The sequence below is a fragment of the Nannospalax galili genome, unplaced genomic scaffold (assembly GCF_000622305.1).
Source record: "Nannospalax galili isolate Female #2095 unplaced genomic scaffold, S.galili_v1.0 scaffold173, whole genome shotgun sequence".
Lineage (NCBI taxonomy): Eukaryota > Metazoa > Chordata > Mammalia > Rodentia > Spalacidae > Nannospalax > Nannospalax galili.
In genome coordinates this window covers 267,499-284,593 of record NW_008334442.1, presented here as the reverse complement: position 1 = coordinate 284,593, position 17,095 = coordinate 267,499, and the positions used below count along the sequence as shown (strand labels likewise).

At 37.5% G+C, this 17,095-nt stretch overlaps 1 protein-coding gene across 9 annotated transcripts in view; it reads right to left on the bottom strand.

The window, feature by feature from the left end:
• Positions 1-17,095, bottom strand: part of Mctp1 (multiple C2 and transmembrane domain containing 1) — a 407,885-nt gene that overhangs the window by 233,973 nt on the left and 156,817 nt on the right. For all 9 annotated transcript variants that reach the window (XR_003848888.1, XR_003848889.1, XM_017797207.2 and 6 more), the window contains exons 4-5: positions 6,778-6,857; positions 5,879-5,990 (exon numbers count right to left, since the gene is read on the bottom strand). Coding sequence is in view for 7 of the 9 variants with exons in the window: in XM_017797207.2 (XP_017652696.2) it covers positions 5,879-5,990; positions 6,778-6,857 (192 nt within the window). In the remaining 2 variants the exon portion in view is untranslated. The remainder of the gene's footprint in view (positions 1-5,878; positions 5,991-6,777; positions 6,858-17,095) is intronic.

The following is a 17,095-nucleotide window of genomic DNA, read 5'->3' as shown; positions in this document are numbered from 1 at the left end:
ATGACTTTAGCTTCTTGTACACACAATGCTGGGGACTTAAAAATAGATATACACATATATGTTCACATCTGGGACTTTTAAAAATACACTCAATCATGTACTCAGTGCAGAAGATTTTAATGCTGGTAATGATGAAATACACTTACTGCCACTCCTACACTTCTTAAATTGCTGTAATTACATGGTGCATGGCTTTGAGGTTTTAGAAAGTAGGCTGATAGATTTTTCAACTTATTCTTTGGTTTTACTGATTTCCAGAAGTGGCAATCCACACAAGAAGAAATCATCCCAACTGCATTATTCATGGAGTGATTGTCAGTATTCAACAGTGCACACAGAACTCACAAAACAGCTGATTTAGAAATCTTAGTGCTTTATAAAACTAAGTACGATGAGCTTCCAGTTGCTCCGTTTCCCGTTTCTATTGCACTTTCTTAATGTTAATATTGTATTCCTACTCGATTGTTGGGACTTATTTGTTAAAGCCACTTCAGACTCATTTCTTCCATTCTCTATTTTAATTCATGTAAAACATTTAGCAAAGTTTTATAAACATAGAGATAAAAATAAACAAGTGTTTTTAAATTAAGTCTTATGTCCCCAAATCCTAAAATAAATTATTTCTGAAATAGTAACCAAAAAGAACAAGGCTCTTCTTACAATATTATGTGAGTCTCAGTGCAACATCATCCTCTGTTCCTTACATATATCTCATTCACACTGAGTAAGGCTGTGAAACATTCAGTAACTGATACTTGGTTTACTGAATTTTGAATTTGAAATTCTTTCTAAATAAGATGTGTTCCTGGATAATTAGTGAAAGTTTGACATGCTATTTTCACTGAAACAATATGTTCTATATTTAAAGTCTAAGAAATTTTAATCTGAAGATATATTGGATCTCTGAGTGGTTTTTTTTTTGTGGTTGTTTTTATCTTTTTGAGACAGGTTCTCCCTATAGCCCCAGTTGGTCTGGAACTTGCTATGTAGATAAGGCTGGCCTCGAATTTACAAAGATCCACCTGCCTCTGCCTCCCAAGCATTGGGATTAAAGGTGTGTACCACCATGCCTGACTCTCTGATCATAGTTTTTAACCAAGAAATTTCAAATGTGTCCCAGATGAATACACTTAGCTAATGCTAGACATGTTACACAGTGAAGAAAATTAAGTGGCATGTCTGTTATTCACTGACATGATTAGAAACTTCCAAGAAGAATGATATAGCTTGATTCAAAGTGGCTATCATTAACATGCCAATTTTAAGAACTTATCAAAGAAAAATAATTATTTAATCATGGCTCAATGGTATTTGTATCAACCTCAGGGATTTGAATATTAAAACAAGAATTAAAAACAACCTTAAAATTCCCTCCCTTTGTCCTTTGAAGCATCCTTTCAAATTATCATTGAGATAAACTTATGAGACATTGAACAACCACGAGGCATAGGAAATTAGACTAGGTTTTGAGAGATGTTCTCATAAGAAGATTTTACAATTACATATGTAATATTATATAGAATGTATGGTCATGAATATATCATACACATATGCCCCTTGCCCAGGATGATTCTATATAAGATGGAGGTGACTTGAACTATAGGCATATTTTCAACAAGAAAGATGATACTGAAGATAGCTTGAACTTGACAACAGGCGAACTACGGAGGAGTTTGTGGGACTAAAACAGAAGTTCTAAGTTGGAGAATATGCTGCTTGTGGGAAAACTCCTCATTAAGAACTTTGATTTGTTATAGAAATAGCTGTAGGTCACGAAACAATTACAAGAACAAAGGAGTTACAGAACCTGGTACAATGCTCAGAGATGACCACCAAGTTTGCTTTTATTTAATTTATTTATTTATTTACTTATTTATTTATTTATTTATTTATTTATTTATTTTTGGTCTTTTCTCTCTGTAGCCCCAGCTGTCCTGGAACTCACTATATAGACCAGGCTGGCCTTGAATTCACAGAGATGTGCCTGCCTCTGCCTCCAGAGTGCTAGGATTAAAGGTGTGTGCCACCATGCCTGGCTAAGTTTGCTTTTTTAATTCAGACATAAAACTATACATACTTACAAATCACCAGACATTTATAGAACATGTAGACATTTTCATTCAAATAAGCATATCCAGCTCCTCAAACATCATTTGGTATGACTATTTAAAATACTTTCTTCTAGCTCTTTTGAAATACAGAATACATTACTGATGTCCATGGTCACCCCACTGCAACAGCACACCAGACATACTCACTCCTTTGAAACTGCAACTTTGCACTTGCTCATTGACCAGTCTTTTCCCATCCTTCTCTCCTCATCTAATGTTTCCAGACTCTGGAAGCAATATTCCACTCTCAACTTCTCTAAGATGAAAATTTTTGATTCTAAACATGAGTGAATTATGTATTACTTCATTTTTACCTGGATTATTTTATATAGCACCTTATCTTCCAGTTCCTTCTATGTTATTGCAAATAACAGGACTTTATCCTTTCGTAGTTGTCTAGTGAACCACTGTAAAGTTTTTTAAAAAAATAGATACTGACTCATGATTTTTTAAAAAATTTAATAATTAGTGTTGATAAATTAATTACAGAGAGCTTGAGACAGTAGAACTAAATAATCAAAGAAACAGCAAACACCAACAAATGTATAGGCATTTGTAGGCAATTTTCATGCTGCCAGCATATACCTAGAAATCAATATTTAAATATAAGCACTTCCCCATGTTTTCTATTTCTGTCCCATCCCCCATCTTGCCTCTCCACTGGCATGTGATGTGATCCAGATATTGATCACAACCATGAGAATGCTCTAGGATGGCCACACTGCTCTCTTCTTTCCTCCTTGTTGGGTGTGACCAAGGTCAGGATGAGAAGTGAGGACTGTTCCCAGCTAGAGGCTGATCCAGGTGCAGACTACAGACCTTACTGAGCTCTGCCTGAGCCATCTCCTTCTCTAAGGAAGAAGAATCAGGGAAGAATAGCTACCAGATGGGAGGGAAGAAGACATCATTTCCCAAGCAGGCAGCAGAATAACCCAGCATAACCTGAGACTGAGAGTAGAGGACATGAAGAAAGTCAGTGCATGAAAAATGCCTTGCAGGAAGGAAGAACTCTTAAAAAAGTTGGTATCATCCAAGGAATTTAAGTTACGGAAATGGCATGAGGACTTAAGGAGGAAATCTTGGTATAAAGGGTGACTGTGGATGGAGATACACTCTGAAGAGGAAAGAGAAGGAGAAGATAGATAAAATGAGATTTGATGTATACCTTTCCCGGAACTCATTTGTTTTCTTTCATAATCATGTGTAAGAACTCACTGACAATCAACTGTTCTTTGCTATAATATTTTAATTAATTTTTTCCAATTAGAAATACATTATGCCTAAAATATAAGTTTGAGCAGTCATGGAAATTAAGGTATTTGAAGGGATTGCTAAAAAAAAAAATGAGAACAATTCTTGCCAGGGCTGACATTTTTTTTTTTATAAGTCAGAGAAACTCCATAGTTTCCTTTTAAGATCTCTTGGTAACTAACTTGATTCCTTTACCTCAGGGTGATGTTAGAATATTTAATAAAGATAGTTTTAATAGAGAAATTCCACTATCTGTCATCAAATCACCCAAATAAATAAATTGATAAATTACTCCAGTTTCCAGTAATATTACAAATTTGGATAGTTTGGAGTATACATAGGACCTTGGGCATGTGGTTATTTCATTCATGAAGTACTGTCCCTCATTAAAATAACAAAGAACATCAATACATGAATATGCTACCACAAAATTTTATTTTTTTTTTACCCTTGTACAGGCAAACCTGCTAATTTCCTTCTATCTCTGTCTCTGAGAGTTCTATATCCAACCTCCATCATCTTTCACTAGAGGTTTTGCAATAGCCTCCTGATTGGTCTCCATGCTTCCATTCCCATTCCATCAATCTGTTCCTACAATGTAGAAACACAGATCTGACTTTTAACAGGCAAATCCAGTCATGTCATTTCCCACCGTAGACCTTTCTATGGTTTTTCACTGATCTTTGGGAAAAGGTCACAAGCATTACCATGGACAAGACTAGGAATCTCTCTTTTGCTCTGTACTGTGTACCACGATTACCACATTCTTACCACACTCTTTGTGTCTATTTTCTGTAAGCTCTATTAACTCTTCAATTCTTGGAATGCAGTGAGCTTCTCTAGCCACATGCCCTTTGCTACTTTAAATACTACTAGTCCTGATTTTTTTTTTTTTACAAGTTCTTAAGATGTAGCCTTGGCTGAAACTTACTATGTAGACCAGCCTGACCTCAAAGTCACAGAGATTGGACTGCTTCTGCCTCCCAAGTGCTGGAATTAAAGGCACGTGCCATCATGCCGCTTACTCATTCTTCCTACCTCAGTTCCCATTTGACACCCTTAGAGAATCCCTGACCCTCTGACTAGAACACATTTCCTTTTTTTTCTTACCCAGAAACATGTGCCTTTTTTCACAGTACTAGACACAGTTGTCATTTTCCATTTCTCTCAGTGATTAGCTGGACACAAATTCCAATGCATCCCAAGTACCACACAGGAACTGTCTTACAGTAGACTCCCAGTGAACACCAGGGTTGTTTGAAAAAAAAAGACAAAGTAAACATTTATAAAGTATTCCTAATTATAGATTAGCCATGTAGGATTTACTTCCAGATTTGTGCTAAGTGAAAACATGTTTTCTCTATTGGTGATATCTAAATGATGGACTTTCATTTCTAAATACTCTTTGTGAAAACCTTTCCTTACCTACCCTTCCACCTGCACACATACATACTCAATCACACCATGCCAAGTTCTCTCACATCAGGGTAATATTTGAAAAAGAAAATTTTCTCAATAAATATAGAAACTTAAACCATATTTTTCAGATAGTACTATGAACTTTTATGTCCATTTAATTTTTAAAAGGAGGGAAAGAAGTGATCCTTAAAGGGATTTTCAAAATTTGAAATTAGAGTCCACTATTTCTGCCTACAACCTTGGAAAGAAATGTCAACATCTTTTTTGCAGATAACATACCAACTTGAATGATGTATTATTTTAAAACAGAAATATATACACTGCTGAATTAGAATATTTGAGCTTCTCTAAAAACTATATCTGCTACAAAAATGTGTTGCATCAGAACCAGGGCAGTGCCCAGGCATATGAAAGAACATTGAGCTGGAATAATGTCTGGCAAATTGCAGCTGAAAGTGCACACTGAAAGCACACTGATGTGGGTCAACTTTTTCGTGTCACTTCAACCATATGGGAGTAACTGGTTCCTCTGAATCCCTCGTTAGTTTCTCACAGCAGCATAGTGTGTAAGGAAGTACAGACAGCTAGTGCTGAGGTACGGGAAATATCAACATGGAGCCCCGTCCAGAAGATGAGGAGAACCCACTTATCACTCAGTAAACAACCGCCAGAAAGCAGAAACTCTGTTATAATTTCACCTCATTTTCTTTGTTATGTTGCACTTGACAATACTGTCACAATAGCAGAGTCTTGGTTACCTCAGTGTGAAATTCTAAATATTCAATTCTGTTATGAATGAATTCCTTGAAAGAATATCAATATTTGCCTATAACATGTCTGAAATTGAAAAGTAAAATTGTAAAGAGATGTTAAGCTACTTCTTACAACAAGAGGTTCTGATCTGGAATGTGGAACAAGAAATTTGAGGTGAAAAGACACAATGATCATGGACCAGTGATGCCCAGGGTACTCACAGAAACAAAAGACAGGCCGGTTTCATATGCAACTTCTTATGATTACCTGTGTCCAAAGGCTCACCGTGACATTTGAACAAATGGGAACATCAAAGGGCTCCTGCTAGGCTATGGGAGACTTACCACATCCCTGGGTTCACCTTCCTTAGGAGTAAGGACGACTGACAGCAATATGATTCCAAGGTCATGGTCAGGATAATGGGGATCTTTCAGAGTTAGGGTCACATCCGTGGGCCTGTGACCAAAAATATTTAGATAGTAACAAACATGTAGACGGCTCTTATTAAATACATTTTCCACACCCCAACACTACTATTTATACATAAGGTAAAACAGCATACTAAAGTATGTGAGTTTATAAAGTACTAATTTGATTTATACATGAACTGAGGGGAAAGAATGTTAACTAATTATATACAATAATCAGCATATCAAAATATACATAAAATACATACAGTCTCTTCAACTTTCTTTAATTATGCCATATTTTTTCATTTAAAATTATTTTTAACCAATAATTTATCTTTAATATACAATGAGAGAAATTTATGTTTTAAGTCTTGTAATTTGTATATCCTTAATGCAGAGGTCTATAGAAATGTGGTGTAGCCTTCATAGCAGAACAGCACAATCCATTTCAGTTTGCACTCAATACAAATGGTGATGGACCACAGATACCATCACTTTAGAATGCTTCTTCCAAAGGTAGCAGGCAGCAGTCTTTAGGTCAAGTTAGAGTTAAGATTTAGTTCGAGTGAAGGAATTGTAGGAAGAAGAGCAAAACCTGCACTTTTGTCCCATCTAATAACTTTTTAACTGAATAGTTGCTATTGAATGAGGAAGTCAGGGCAGATACTGACATTTCCTTGGGTAGGGGAAAAAGATGGGCATGAGAAGAGGGGTAAGCCCCATGGCTCACAGTTCATGACAGAAGAGTGACTAGAATATAGACTGGTGTGTTTTCTGTTCACAGGCTCAGCTTTCTAACAAGGTATAGCAATATTACAACAGTTGAGAATTACCTGTTTAACTCCAATTGAGTAAGGTCCAAAAAAGCTGAGCCCATAAAGTCATCCTGAAGTCCAAAATCATAGTCAAATACCTAAGAAATCAAAGAGACAAAATGTTCCAAAATAATTTCAAAAAAGCTTTTATTGAAAACATCTTGATTATAAAATATTGATTATCCACATTACCCAAACAATGCAATTTCCAGATATTCATTTTCTTATTTGTTTGTGTTTCTACTTTGGAATACAGAGTCTCACAAAACATTCAGTAAATTAATTTTATTTTATGATCAATTTATATCAAATAGAAGTTTTATGGAAGACATAATAAAATCAAACAAAATTTAATAAATATTGAAAAATATTGAAGCACAGGCTTAGAATACTTTTTCTACTTGATTGAAAATGTATTATTAGGGCTGGAAAGAAAGTTCAGTGGTTAAGAGCACTGGTTGCCTTTGTCAATGACCCAGGTTTATTTAGTTCCTAGTACCCACATGGTGGCTAACGACTATCGATAACTCCAGTCCCAGGGGATCTGATGCCTTCTTCTGGCCTCTGCAGACATTGTACAACATAGTTGCATTTATATACACATGGGCAAAACATTCATATACATAAAATAAAATTGAAAGTAAAGACAAGAAAAGATATTGTCAAATCTAGAACCAAAGTGAGTTTGTATGAAACTCAGCATGTATATCCTCTAGGTTGGGCTATGGGTGCTGAGAATATGATTCCAGTTTGTTCATATGTTTTAGGTCACTGAAGATACATTCTGTGATATTATAGGATAATGTCATCTTAAACATAAAAATAAATAAAAATATAGATATTATAGTTGGAGTACTTCATAAAGATATTTATCAAATTGAGCTTTTAAAAAAGGTTTATTTATTTTTATTTTCTGTGTGTGTATTAATTATTTTTCTGTTGCTGTGATAAAACACCATGACCAGGGGAGCTTATAAAAGGAAGAATTTATTTGAGCTTATGGTTCCAAAGGAGCCAGAGTCCATCATGGTGGGGAGGTATGGTGTGGCAAAAGGTGCTTGGAGCAGGAAGAGGAGTGCTCACATCGTCAAGCAGGCACAGAAAGCAGACTGTAGTTGGGAATCTGACAAGCTTAAGAACTGTCAAAGCCTGCCCACAGTGACGTAAGTCCTCCAGCAATGTCACAGCTCCTAAAACCGCCCTAAACAGCTCCACCAACTGGGTACAAAATGTCCAAATCTTGGAGCCTATGGAAGACAGTCTCATTCAAACCACCACAGTGACTGTTTTGCTTTCATAGTGTACCATGTACATGCCTGGTGTTCACTGAGGTCAGAAAAGGCATCAGATCCCCTAAAACTGGAGCCACAGACAGTTGTGAGCAACTATGTGGGTGCTGGGAATGGAACTCTGGGCCTCTGCAAGAGCAGCCAGTGTTCTCAACTGCGGAGCCATCTCTCAAGCCCCCACACTTTTATTTTTATGAGCAATTACTGGGACAATTCTACCGTGAAAATTAGAAAGGAATAAAAGAAAGAGCACATTTCTTCCTTCTGCTAACACTGCTCAGTTTCTACTTTGTGTCTCGCATGGCTCACATTCATTCTGCATTAAGGCAATATCTCTGGTCTCTTGGGTCCTATGCTGAGGTACTAAGGTAGTCAATAAATACCTAGATAGATGTATATAGTTCATTGATGAGTGAATGGGGACAAACAGAAGTTGAAGGGGCATGGTGGGCTACTGTACATGGGGAGGCCAGAATGGCCTCTAATGAGGCCTGTTTTGGTGTGTAAGATCTGAAGAATATAAAGGATATCATGCTAGTACAATAGGGAAGAACCCTCCAGTCAGAGAAAACAGCAAGTGAGGGAGTGAAGTGTTTAAGGATTGACAAGAAGCCAATGACATTGAGTTGAAGTGGGAAAGAAGGGAAAATGAAGGAAGTTGGAGAGATTTCAATGATTAGCCAGTTAGGGCCCTTTTATAAGACCATATAAATGGGAACTGGCTAACTCTCATTTATTTGTTAGTTTTCTCATTCATTTATTTCCTCAGGCAATATTGACCAAGTAAGTGGTTGCTATACGCCAGTCATTATGATGAGCACTAAATAAACAGTGGTGAGCAAAAGTGACATCATTAATGCTGATAGTTTAATGAGGAACACAGCTATTAAACAAGCAAGTGTGGAGGTGATTTGCCATTACAAGTTTTGATGTGTTTTAAATAGGGTATTAAAAAATAACAAGGGAGGTAAGAAAAAGCTTTTGAAATGAAAAATAAAGGTACTTGGAGAAGTTTATGGGTTTGTTTCCTTATCTTTTAAAATAAAAAAAATATTTGTTTTAAGCACTGGAATAAATGAACATAAAGGGATAAATTTCTTTCTGAAGGGGTAGACTCAGTCATCTGGGCTCTCTGGTGTCTGAGGCTTCAGGAGCCAAAGAGAATCAACTCGGCAGTTTTCTGTCTAGTTCTTGGCACAACACTTAGCTCAGAACAAGGCAAAACCTGCTGGTTTTTTTCTAGTTAGAAGAGTGTTTCAATAATAACTTTAAAAACCAACTAAATGTGCAAGAAATTGATTTTTAAGCAAAAAAGTAAATTGCATTAAAAAAGATTATTCTGATTTGAAGAATCATAAGAGAATTTATTTAAGTGGTTAGCTTCCCTAATGCCTTTTTTATTATTCAATTTTCAGTCATTTGATTTACTTACAATCTTTCTGGAATGCATTAGTCATAGCAAGCTCAGTAATCCTGCAATCAATATTGTTGATCAATTATACTTCTGAGCTTTAGCTATCTCCTCCATGGCATAGCGCACGCGTGAACTGAATGTCTTCAGAAACTGACACCTCTATATTTGTAGGGGGTCATCATAGTGTATTTACAGCACACACAAAAAAAAACAGAAATTTCTTGTGAAATTTCATAATTGTGTTGTTCTCATGTTTGAGGTTTTGGGGACAAGATAGGTGACATACGATCATAGAAAACACCTTCAGTACATCATATGAGGTGGAAGGGAGTGAATTCAGTGAATTGATCAGTAGACATCCACCCAATTGAGTTATCAACACCCAAACTCTCTTTACTCTAATAGAGCCTTTCTACTGTTCAAATGTTAGGTATTTATTTACCCTAGCTCTTAGTTCCTATAAATCAGCAAGGGTATAAACATTGGGAAAATGGATACATTTATTATTGAAAACATTAGCTAAGCTACTTGGTTCTAAGCTCTATAAATTATTTGTGGAAAGAACATTGCTCTCTCTGGGTGGATAGGAGAGAGAATAAAATAGGAAAAGTCTCCCACTGCCACAGCAACAAGCGCAATTAATATCTACTCAACACTTAACTACAAATTAGGTATGGTTCTAAACACATTGATTTAAAATTTTAATCCTTTCACAGCTCAGTTAACAAGTTTCTATTTCTCAGATAAAAAATCTGAAGCTCAAAAAAGCTTATTTATCATCAAACTTGAGGTCTAAGAAGAAGCAAGATTCAAACTTTGTACTCAGTTTCATAAACCAGAGGATATTTAAATTCAATATATATAACGTAGCCAAGCTGTCTTGTGGGAAGAATTGAGAATAGAAACATAAGTGATTTTACACATGATCCTTGCTTTCAAGGAGCCTCCATTCTGTGAGTTGGAAACAGTAGGTATCATTTGGCAAATTTGGCTTGGTAACACATTTGATTAGTTTCAAGTAAATTTAAAACAATAAATATTTTATAATGAACAATGAATTTAACATTTTGATTCAAGGTCAATCATGAAAATTTGCTTGGAGAATACATCAGTGAGAGTGCTTTTGGAGGGTTGGAGACGTGGCTCAGTGGTTAAGAACACTGGCTGATCTTGCAAAGGACCTGCGTTTGGCTCCCAGCACCAGCATGCCTAACAACTGTCCATAACTCCTGTTCCAAGGAATCTGTTGCCCATTTCTTGCCTCTGTGGGCATTGTACATATGTGGTACACACACGCACACACACACACACACACACACACACAGGCAAAACATGCATACTTATAAAATAAAAAATAAATAGATTAAGAAAGTGTGTTTAATCACAAGTGAGGAAAGTCAACTCATTTAATTACAGCTTCAGGACAGACTGGACTTGAAAGTTCAAATTATTTAAACCTTTACTCATTTATTTATATGAAAAATATTGAATGAACTCTTACAAGAGCCAGGTACTTTTCTAGGTACTTGAAATGTAGCAGTGAACAAAAACACTAGCAACGTTTTGATTTTTTGAAGCTTCAGTACGGGTGGAGTGGTAAACAAAACATGAGGTATATCAAGCAGTGATAAGTGTAATTGAGAAAAATATTTGAGGGTACAGAATGGGAACTGCTGCTAACTTAAGATGTTTGCGAAGAACAATGAGAGAGGGATACTTTCATTGAAACAAGGAGCCACGGTGACCAAAGTTCACTTCATAATAAGGGAATAGGAAAGCGTATTCCAAAACTGAAGAGGAAGTGGAAAAGCACTGAGGAGACAGGCCGAGGCTAGTGTGGTTGAAAAGTGATGGGCAACGATAGAGAGCCGGGGTATTAGCCCAGGCTTAGCCCAGGGAGCCTACCATCCAATGGCTTTGAGCATGGCATGAGGTATAGTAGAGGAAACTGGAAAACTTTGTGTGGAACTAGTAATCAGATTTATATCTTAAAATATTCCCACCAAAAAAATCCCTGGTGGATTACATTTTGTACTGAAAGGAAAATCAAGTAAGCAGACCAGTGGTACTGGTGCTGGGAAATGAATGCCTTTGGATCAGATGAGAAGTGGTTAAATTTATTTGAAAAATATCGAATGAACTCTTATCAAGTGATGAGAAGTGGTTACATTTCGGATATACTTTGATGGTAGAGTTGACAGAAATTAGGATTAGCTAAGTATGGAGAAACACAGGAACTAAGGAGGTACACAAGTGACCATAGCATCACAGAGCCTGATCTCCAGCTGGTGTCTAGGAGCTTAGCATTTGAAATAATTCCATTGCTATGGCTGATGTCCTAGTTTGTTCTTCATTTCTGTGACAAAATACTCTGACCAATACCAACTTGGGGAGGAAAGGGTTTATTCAGCTTACCTCTCCCAGGTCTCAGTTGTAAGACTGAGCCCAAGGTAGGAACTCCGGGCAGGAACCTGGAGGCAGGAGCTGGAGCACAGGCCATGGAGGAACGCTGCTTACTGGCTTGCTCCCCTGGCCTCTGCTCAGCCTGCTTTCTAATGCAACACAGGCCCACTTGCCCAGGGGTGGCACCACCCACAGTGGGCTGGGCCCTCCCACATCACTTATCAAGAAGATGCCCCTCAGACATGGCCACAGGCCAGTCCAATGAAGGAAATTCCCCAATTGAGGCTCCCTCCACCCAGGTGTGTCAGGTTGACACTAAAGCTATCCAGCACAGCTGATTTGCTCATCTGGTGCACAGAGCATCTCTGCTTACAGAAATTTTGATAGTTGTATAAGTTTGTTATGTGCCTGAGTGATCAGTTCTTTCTAAAATCTTTGGACTCTGGGTAGTGGGTTTTGTTGGGCAAAGACACTGCCTACACTTTATTTCATTTCCTTGCCCAAGAAGTGGTCTTTCCTAGGGGAAATAAACAGGATTTCTCTAGACTTTGCCTGATAGAACCTAGGGGATAAAGGGAAAGAAGGAGCTCAAGAGAGGTGGGACCATAGTAGAAGGGTATTATTAAGGGAGAAATGGGAAAAATGTGGGCACCTTAAATGGGGAAATCATGGTGGAAGGGTTAGAAAATGCGAGAGATAAATAAAGCCTAGCTAGTTTTAAAAAACCAGAGGGAACCACATTAGTTCAACAACTTACTGACAAATTATACATACAACTAGATCAAGGAATATAATATATGGCTAGGCAAAGTTTATCTGAGAATGTTTGTTCTTTGCCCAAGCTTTATCTACATAGCACATGGTAATTAAAAGTACCAGACCTATGGAACTAACCTTCTTGGATACTTAACAGCCATACTATGAGGCTTATACTAATTTGGTCAGATGGACTAAAAGGACAATTTTTGCCTCTTTCCCTCCTAGATCGACTAAGTTCCAGGGGACTATGAGCATCTCTGAAAATGTCCTGTAACTGTGGTGAGTCACCTGTCCTCTTGATCAAGGAGGCCGTGGAGACCCCACCAGAGGAATTCGAACCAGTGTCTAGTCTACAAAGAGGATGGTCAACTTAGAGGAAACATTTCCTCCACACTACCAAACGAAACCAGCCATGATTGAGCAGGACCTTTGGCTTATCTTCACATAGGTGGAAGTGGTAAAAGAAAGGAGCCAGGGGTTACTGCCAAGCCCATGTTACCCCTGAGGAACAGATCCTCAAATGACCTTAAGAGTAGAAATAAATTGGTTTACCTGGGCCAATTGTAGGGCCTTAAACACCTAAAAGGAAAGTATAACCAAAGATTATTGGGGTCAATATAATTTTTTTAAGACTCCATATGTATAGCTAAAGGCTACATAACAAGAAACAATGCCAGACAGGAGATACTTTCCTTTGAGTTATTGGCCAGCATAGAACTGGGAAAATGAACAGCAGACCCCAGTCTTATCTAAAGGAATATTGACAACTGATTGCTGCGAGATGAGAAACAGCTGATCTTCTGAAAATAAAGCTCTCTAGATAGGGTGACTAGATTCAGCAGATGGACAAGCACTAGGGAATAGCTGTGGGTGCTGACAACACAGTGGATGGTAACAGGGATGACAGAGTATGCTCCAGTATGTGGGAGGGGAGAGGCTATGGGAGGGTGCCATTTGGGAAGTGGGTATATAGATGAATAAGATTGTTTGGAATGTTCTGTGTGATATATACACAAAAAAAATCAACAATTAAAAAAAAAGACATATTTGAGGTGGAAGCATAAAAATTTATTTTGTGTTAATTAGTAGAGGTGATAAACTTTATCATTGAAACCTACCTGATTACTTTATACCCAAACTCAGGTGCCAAGGATCTGAGTGTAACTAACTGTGACTTGTAATAATCAGATACATAGAAATTAAAGACACATGTGCAAACATCTAAGTGTTAGTAGCATTAAAAATGTAGGAAACAGCATATTTTAAAATGAGATGGAGATCTTCTTTAAAGGTTAAAAACTCAATTTTATGTCTTACAGGGTTTATACTAAGTTCAATACTGTTTAACTGTATTAATTCAAATGTGAACCTAAAAATTTACAGCCACTTTTGAAAGAGATGTAGCCTTGCTCTGGAAATTGTTACTGAGTATGTTAAAGTTGTAATGGAATGCTTCTCTTAGTCTAATCATGAGGTTATTAAATTTAAAAAAAACTATATATACCATGTTTCCTTTATTCACCACTCATTGAAGGACACCTAGACTGATTTCATAATGTGGCTATTCTTAATACTGTTGCAATAGAAATGCATGTAGAGGAATCTCTGTAGTATGCTGACTTATATTACTTTGAGTATATTCCCAGAAGCAGTGTAGCTGAGTCATATCGTAGGTAGCTCAACTTTTAGTTTTTTGAGAACCCCCCATCCTGATTTCCATAGTGACTGCACCAGTGTACACTTCAGTCAGCAATGTATAAGGACTGGTTTTCCCCCTCATCCTTGCTAGCAACTTAAAAAAAGAATGATAAGCATTTTTCATGTATTGACTGATAATTTGTACTTATCTTTTTAAAAGTGTCATTTCATCTGCCCATTTACTGACTGGATTATTTGGTGGCTTTTTTGCTATTTAATTTTAAAATATTTTATGTATTCTAGATATCAATTGGTTAGATGTTTAGCTGGCAAAGAATTTTTGTTCTGTAAGTTATCTCTTCATGCTAATTGTTTTCCTTTGCTGTGCAGAAACTTTTTAGTTTCATGTGATCTCGTTAGTCAGTTCTTACTATTATTTCTTGAGCTGTTGGAATCATTTTCAGAAGACCCTTGTCTGTGCTTATAGCTTGAAGGATTTCACCTAAGTTTTCATCTAGTAGGTCTTTGATTCGATACTCGCAGTACTTACTGCTTTCATTAGATGGTTGTACAGCTGAGTAATATGCTTATAACTCACAAAGCTGTATCTGTGCCTGGCGGAAGAAGCATTCTCTGTTTCTTCAAGTTCTGCTTGCACTTTCTTCTGGATTTTATGTTTTTGTTTATTTTCCCTTTTTGTTGTATGTCTGCTTTTTTGTCTTACCATTTTGCCTTCTTGGTCTTCTCCATGTGTCACCTTATTCTAGTCTTGTCTCACAACTCAGTACCAGCCAACACGGTCAATATTCCCATGGGATTTAGCACCAGTGTTAGGGATATGGACAATGGCTGTAAGGATATCTGCCTTTCCAGGTTTGCCTTTTCCTGTTTTAGTTCATGGTGCCTAGTTGTGTTCTGAGTTATGACCTCTGTCTCACAGAGATCTGCCTGTCTCTGCCTGTCTTTGTCTCCTGAGTGCTGGAATTAAAGGTATGCACCACCATGTCTGGAGTTAATAAAAATATTTTTAAAAACTCAACAAGTCTATAATAACCAAAATGTATTCAAATATAATCTGATTGTAACCATTGTACTTTGTCATCTTTAGTGGAAAATAGGTTTGTTGTTTAACTGCAGAGCAGACTAATCTCTATGAGTTTCATTCACCTAAGAACTATTGCAATAATATAGCTTGGAATTTAGCATAGGGATCTATAAATTCCATTTCTTATGATAAAAGTGTGCCTGAGGATTTTAGTTTTCCAAGAATCAATGACCTAATATGATTTTGCCCATTAGACAAAAGAAAACACAGTCACGCATTTTATTTGCTTCTGATTTTTTCAGTAAAATCTAATATTCTTCAGTCACACTGTTCTTTGAAATCAGAGGTTATTAAACCAAAATACAGGTGTCAGTTATGGGATACCTCCTTATGAGTTATTGGCTATGGGTTCCCCAGGGCTCCCAAAAGAATACAGGATATTGTCACTGCTCTTGGCTTCCCACTATAACATGACAATTAGACCCTATTGCTGAAGACAACACACATTTTGACCACAGAACACAATGAAATTGAGCTAGAATTGATCTGGAAGTTTTCCCCTTGTTGATGAGCTTGCATATTGCCAGAAGGTGTTATACAAGCTGTTGGGGGAGAAAAGTTATCAATAATCTAATCCAGAGGTGTACTCTGAGTGCTACAATAGGAACATGCTGGATAATATATGCCTACTGATGCAATAGTGGCATGACCATTCCAGAAGTTACCAACTACTTCCTTCTTGACTTCAGGTCTGTTCTATAGGGAATATATGCCTGGTACAGTAAACCTGAACAAAAGCTGACAGCTAGGGAAGTCACAAACTATATGGGGGCAGTGTACTGCCGATGTTTTGCTAAATGGACATGTAGATAAACTGCTTTTTAAATATTTATATTTAAGCTCATAAACTAGTGCAGCCCTCAGCCTTAGTCAGATTAGTCTCTGTCACGAGCCGGGACTCTGTCCAGCAGAGTCCAGGAAAGATGACACAGACACCAAGGTGAGGTTCAAGCTTCTGTTTCTTTTTCTTCCTTTATTCTCTCTTATAGTCTCTTCATTATCTCACCCACTATGATGCTGCTCGTTCTGTTCTCCTATATCTCTCACTTCATTCTCTCTCACTTTATTCTTTCTCACTACATTCTCTCTTACTTCATTCTCTCTCATATTCTCTTCACTATGATGCTGTCTCATAGTTGCTGCTGCTGTTCTCCTGTTCTGTTCTTATTACACACCTCAGCTGTTCATATAGCGTTTCCAACAGGCCTCCCTCTAGCCAGGACCAATCAGGGCACACACACGTGCAGCGGGCAGGCAGAGTGCAGCTCATTAGCCACGTAGCAAGATCATCAGGCTGGCAGCACCTGTTTTTGGGCTCACCATACTTCAGAGTTGGGGTAAACAAGCGGGATTCACGAGCCTTGGCAATCAGCCAAGAGTTGAAGTAAACAGCACGAGGTTTGGCAGCCAGCCAGGGCTCCATCTTTGGCTGGCTCCGCTGTGCTCGCTTCCCACAAGTGCTCTGTTCCTATTACCTGGCTTAGATTTGGTGAGGACAGGGGAAATCTTGGGAGTCTAGTGTACACGATTAGCAGTACTATCCCATCAGACATATTCAGCCTGCTGCTCTCTAAATGGGAAATACATCTCTGTCTAATTTTTGGCAACTTTCTTCACTAAACATTGCTCCACTCCAACCAAGTGAACATACTAAAATTAGACCCTACTGCTGACATTTCCACCAAATATACTTTAATCTTAGATAATTGTAGGAGCTCACTTAAATTA